Source organism: Pygocentrus nattereri, chromosome 1, assembly GCF_015220715.1.
Source record: "Pygocentrus nattereri isolate fPygNat1 chromosome 1, fPygNat1.pri, whole genome shotgun sequence".
NCBI lineage: Eukaryota > Metazoa > Chordata > Actinopteri > Characiformes > Serrasalmidae > Pygocentrus > Pygocentrus nattereri.
The window spans coordinates 54,232,845-54,238,703 of record NC_051211.1 but is presented as its reverse complement, the minus strand read 5'-3'; the positions used below and the strand labels follow the sequence as shown (position 1 = coordinate 54,238,703).

The window sequence follows — 5,859 nt, the reverse complement described above, 5'->3', positions numbered from 1 at the left end:
CGGATTTGGGAAGCTTTTACCTGCTGTGTGAACGTTGCCCAAGTTATAGAACTCAGTCAACCTTGATTTCTAGATAAAGAGTCCAGAAATGCACACAACTAAAAAAAACACCCACGTTTGTTTTAATAATAAGTTTTCACAGAATTTGTGACCCACTCAGTTTTGATCAAAATATCAGGTAGAAATGCTCTTTTATTTTCCACTAATGTTCTTTTTTCCTTTCCTTTTTTTTGTGTAGATATGCAGTTCTCCGCTTTAACCAGTACTTCAAGATGAAGCCGGAGGTCACAGCGCTGAACTTTCCAGAATAGTCTCTCTCCTTGTGGTTTTGTGTCTCCTCTCCAGAGAAGGGCTCCCTCTAGTGGATGTGGGCAGTACCAACAAAGCTCTTCTGTTTTAAGGATTTAATGCTGCACTTTCTAGACTGAGCACATCGACCTAGGAAAAAAAAACCCCACCACTCTCTGTTCAGCACCTCCTCGAACCTCTTTAGTTTCGTTTACAGACCCCGAGAGCCGCGACCCTCCACCTCAGACGTCCCAGGCCTGAGGTGCCACCAAGCCTGGAAGAGCACGAAAAGGGGATAATGTCAGTTCTGCAGCTGAGCACCACGTGGGATTAGGACCAACCGATCTCTCAGAGACCAACCCAGGCTCTCCATACCCTCAAAGGTTCTTGCTCGTTGCGGTCCGAAACAAGTTCAGAACAGCCTGATCTGAGGCGAGGTGCAGGGGGCATTTTAGACCGGGGTGCCTGGAGCTTACCACACCACTCTCTGTAACCTCCAAGTTATTTTCGTTTGTTTACAGAAGTCCTTGATGATGCAGCGCGGGTTTGCAGCGTCGTCTGCAGAGCTTTAGGCCTTTTAGACTTAGTTTAGACTCTACTTGGCACAGCTGCAGCGAGATCTGTGATTTGGGGACCAACGGAAGCTTGGCTGAGCTTTTTTTTCCTTTTTTTTTCTGCTTCTTCTCTTCTTCGTTTCTGAACGTTTCTCGCCACATCCTGTCACTGTGAACCGCTTCACCACACGACTCTGTTGGTGAAGGTAGTTATTTTCCTACAGAGAGCCCTTATCTGTTATCTTTAAGGTGAAAGCCTACACCAAAGTGCTCGTACAAGGCTGCACATTGTATTTTTCCACTCGAATGCTGTATCATACGTTTACTTTTGGGCAAAGGCTGTTTTTATACCAGTTTGAGTGGAACTATTTTTGAAGAGGTGCGCACATTTTTGTCGTGAAGCAATCGCTTGTATTGGTCATTTGCCTGGGTGCCTTAATGAGGAGACCTTCTGGTGGACGGACCGTTCTCAGACCTCTCTTAAAGGGCCTGTAATATGGAAATTCTTTTATTTAGCGGAAGAAAAAGAAAATAGCCGTTGGACGCAGTTTGTGAACGTTTTCGTTCAGTCCGTATACGAGGTCCGCCGTTTCTGTGACGTCACAAAGGTGAAGCAGCAGCAGTTCACGGAGACAGCTCGTCCTGAAGGCACGGTAACGGAAACGGCCTGTTTAATTCTAAGGGATGAAGAGAGGCTGGAAAACGGTCATAAAAATAGGTTTTTGGTACTTGAAAGAAAACATATGTCGCAAATGGACCTCAGGGGAAAAAATAAAGTGCAAGAGAAGATAAAGGATATGGGCCCTTTGAAATGAGTAACTTGAAGTGCATCGAAAAAGGACATTTATTATTTTTTTTAAACCCATGGTGCTCCAGTCCGTCTCAGATCTGGACTAGGCTTGCACTATAAACATTCAGTTTTGTCTGTTTCAAAATTAGGCTTCTCTTCTGGGTCTCTGAGACCCCCCCCCCCAAGAGCCTTTAGGTTTCTCTGCTCGTCTTTCTCTCTTATCTGCTTGGCTGCATTACAGCTGTCCATGATGTACCTTTAGATACTGTGAAATGTAGATTCTCTCATTATACACACACACATATATATATATATATATATATATATATATATATATATACACATACACACACCTATATCTCACGCAAGTGTTTCTTAGAAATAAGAACTTGATGTTTTCAGTCCATTGGAACACAGTTAGGGTGGTCTGTGCCCTAACAGTCAACGGAGGTGTCCATCACGGTCCACCAAATCTCGCTCGCTTTGAGCTGTTACTCACATTATCTGGAAATGTGGTTTTCTCCAGGCCAGCGTCCACTACCACTTGTAGTATATGTGTATATGTACATCTTTAAACACGTCGTATTTTTGCTTGTGTCTGTTGTACCTGTACATAGGGGAGATTTCCTTTTTTTGTTTTCTGAGAATGAAATACTGTGGAGTCAAATCAGTAACCTGGAAGAAAAGAGAAATGAGACCGTAGAGTGGAATTTTAGATCCTGTATTTACATTATTTGAATGGAAATAAAAAGTAAAAATATCATTTCTCCTCATTTTTCTTTATTAAACGCACAACTGAAAGGGCAGGTTCCAGCATTTTTCTAAGTTTTTGCATAATTTGATCTGTTGGGGCATTCTGAGGGGTTTGGTGTGAAGTGCTTCAGGTGTCTTTACAGTGGTGATGATGGGAACCAGGGGTCGCCATGACTACAACACAGATATAAAGATTTAATTTATTATATGATGAAAGAATCTTGCTTTAGTTTAGTTTCTTAACAAGGTTTACAGTTTGTTGCTTGTTACTATATATACACAATATACACTGATCAGCATAACGTCATCACCACCTCCTTGTTTCTACACTCATTGTCCACTTTATCAGCTCCACTTACTGTATAGCTGCACTCTGTAGTTCTACAGTTACAGACTGTAGTCCATCTGTTTCTCTGATACTCTGTTACCCTGTTCTTCAGTGGTCAGGACCCCCATGGACCCTCACAGAGCAGGTACTGTTTGGGTGGTGGATCATTCTCAGCACTGCAGTAACACTGATGGAATGGTGGTGTGTTAGGGTGTGTTGTGCTGGTCTGAGTGGATCAGACACAGCAGTGCTACTAGAGTTTAACGCCTCAGTGTCGCTGCTGGACTGAGAACAGTCCACCAACAATATCCAGCCAACAGCGTCCTGTGACCACTGATGAAGGACCAGAGGATGACCAACACAAACTGTGCAGCAGCAGATGAGCTGTCGTCTCTGACTTTACATCTACAAGGTGGACCGACAAGGTAGGAGTGTCTAATAGAGTGGACAGTGAGTGGACACAGTGTTTAAAAACTCCAGCAGCACTGCTGTGTCTGATCCACTCGCACCAGCGCAACACACACCAACACCCCACCATGTCAGTGTTACTGCAGTGCTGAGAATGACCCACCACCCAAATAGTACCTGCTCTGTGAGGGTCCATGGGGGTCCTGACCACTGAAGAACAGGGTAACAGAGTATCAGAGAAACAGATGGACTACAGTCTGTAACTGTAGAACACATTCCAAAAAAGATGTGGCATCAAATTCAAAATGGGCAAATATTTTTCAAAAAAACAAACATCAGTTTAAACGTTTTGATATGTTGTCTTTGTACTACGTTCAATTAAATACAGGGTTTAAATGATTTGCACTTCATTGCGTTTTGTTGTTATTTACGTTTCGCACAGCGTCCCAGCTTTTCTGGAAATGGGGTGTAAATGACCTTTGGCTGCTGTTTGTGGTCGTGGTGATTATTTTCAGTCATGTCAGTGCAGCGCCGCCCCTCAGGCCTGCTTAGAATGGACTGGTCCATGTTGATGTGTGGTGAAACGACTGCACAAAGGCAGACTGGGAGACGGTCTTCATCACGAAGAGGAGCTTCGGCGAGAGGAAAAATCACCCAAGTACAGCAGAGAAACGTGTGCTGTAGATGGTTCTGTATGGAACCTTTTTGAAAAGGGTTCTACATAGCACCGAAAGGGTTCTTGTAACCAGAGAAGAACCCTTTTTGGTGCTATATAGAACCATGAAAACGTTCATCAGTCTGAAGAGCCATTTAACAATGCAAAGAATTCTTTAATCATGCAAAGGGTTCTTTGAGTGTTCTCGGTTTTACATAGAACCGTTTTCTTTGCTAAAGAACCCTTGAAGAACCATCTTTTTAAGTGCGTAGGTTTACAAGCTTTACTCCATCCATCCATCATGCCTTTTTATACGTATAGCCGTGTTTATGATGCCTTATGAATGCGTTATAACATATTATGAACGTGTTTATAGATGCTTATAAACGTGACAGTCATAGAAAGTGTTGGCGAAATTTCTTAAGAATGGGTGGTGAATGAGGACCAATGGTTCTGTACAGAACCATGAACATTCATAATACCCATGCAGGTTCTTTGCATGTTGAAATGGTTCTTCGGATTGATGGAGAATGTATTGTGTGTAGTTCTGTATGGAACGTTTATGAAATAGCACCTAAAAATGTTCTCCTGTTGTTACTAGCTTGACACCGTAACAATAAAAGAACCCTTTTTTGTGTTATACAGAGACATTAAGTTAAAACCTACACCCAAAATATTTATCACTCTAAAAAAAGATTCGTCAGCGGTTCTTTAGTAAAGAAATTGGTCCTGTATAGAACCAGCAACACTCAAAGAACCCTTTGTGTGGTTAAAGAGTACTTTGCGTCATTAAATTATGCTTTCTTGAAGTGATGGAGAGTGTGCTTTAGATGGTTCTGTATGGAACCTTTTTGCAAAGGGTTCTACATAGCACCAAAAGGGTTCTTGTAACCAGAGAAGAACCCTTTTTGGTGCTATATAGAACCATGAAAACGTTCATCAGTCTGAAGAGCCATTTAACAATGCAAAGAATTCTTTAATCATGCAAAGGGTTCTTTGAGTGTTCTCGGTTTTACATAGAACCGTTTTCTTTGCTAAAGAACCCTTGAAGAACCATCTTTTTAAGTGCGTAGGTTTACAAGCGCTTTACTCCATCTGCCAGAAAAACTACTCTGGTAAAAACAGGCAGAAAAGGTGATTATTATTATTATTATTATTCTTATTATTATTATTATTATTATTATTTTTATTAACTTTTATCCAGTTTATGTTTAGTTTGTCTTCTTTTTATCTTCAGTATCTGTTTATTGCTTTTGTACGTCTTCATTTCCTAAACTGAACGAATGCCTCACCTTCATCAAGCGCATGCTGGGGATTTTAATGGTTTAAAACAACAAACAAACAAACAAACAAACAACCCAAAAAAGCTGCCGGAAGCCGTGAAGGAGGAAGCGGTGGCGGTGCGGAACAATGGAGGGGTGGGGGGAAGCGGGTCAGGGCCCTCATTCATCCTGATTAGACGCTCCAACCTAATTATGAGCAGAGGAAGCAGTAATTAGCACAAGTCTCACCTCGTTAATCACAAAAAGGCTCCTTCACTCTATTTTTATCTGATTAATGGCTCTTTAAACATGGGGATATTTATATTCGGGGTAATTGTACACAGCTTGCTCGCTCTGGTTTTATTTCCATGTAACCTCATTAGCTCCCGCATTGTTTAGCAGAGAGTCTTGTTAGTGTTAATTTGTGCAACATTCAACTTTTTTTTTTCCCTTTTGCCTTTTAAAGACAATTTAGAGCTCAGTGAAGTAAATGTAACAACATCATGGCACGAAGGCCTGTGATCGGGGAGTGTGCCGAAATGTGAGACTGTTAATTAGATAATAACTTCAGGAAACAATTACAGGGATGGCAATGAATATCTGTGGTCTGTGGTTATGAATTGAGGGGAATCAAGTATCCAGACACTTTTGTTTTTGCTATTTCATGAACTTTTAGTGAATATTACCACTGAAGAACAGGGTAACAGAGTCAGAGAAACAGATGGGCTACAGTCTGTAACTGCAGAACTACAGAGTGGAACTGTGTGGTCAGTGGAGCTGAGAAACGAGAAGGTGGACTAAATAAACCCCACACTGAACTT

General features: G+C 41.7%; 1 protein-coding gene across 1 annotated transcript in view; it reads left to right on the top strand.

Moving 5' to 3' along the window:
- Positions 1-2,395, top strand: part of etnk1 (ethanolamine kinase 1) — a 29,463-nt gene extending 27,068 nt beyond the window's left edge. The window contains exon 8 of the mRNA XM_017715400.2: positions 239-2,395. Coding sequence (XP_017570889.1) covers positions 239-311 — 73 coding nt within the window. The 3' untranslated portion in view covers positions 312-2,395. The remainder of the gene's footprint in view (positions 1-238) is intronic.
- Positions 2,396-5,859: the final 3,464 nt, after the last annotated feature.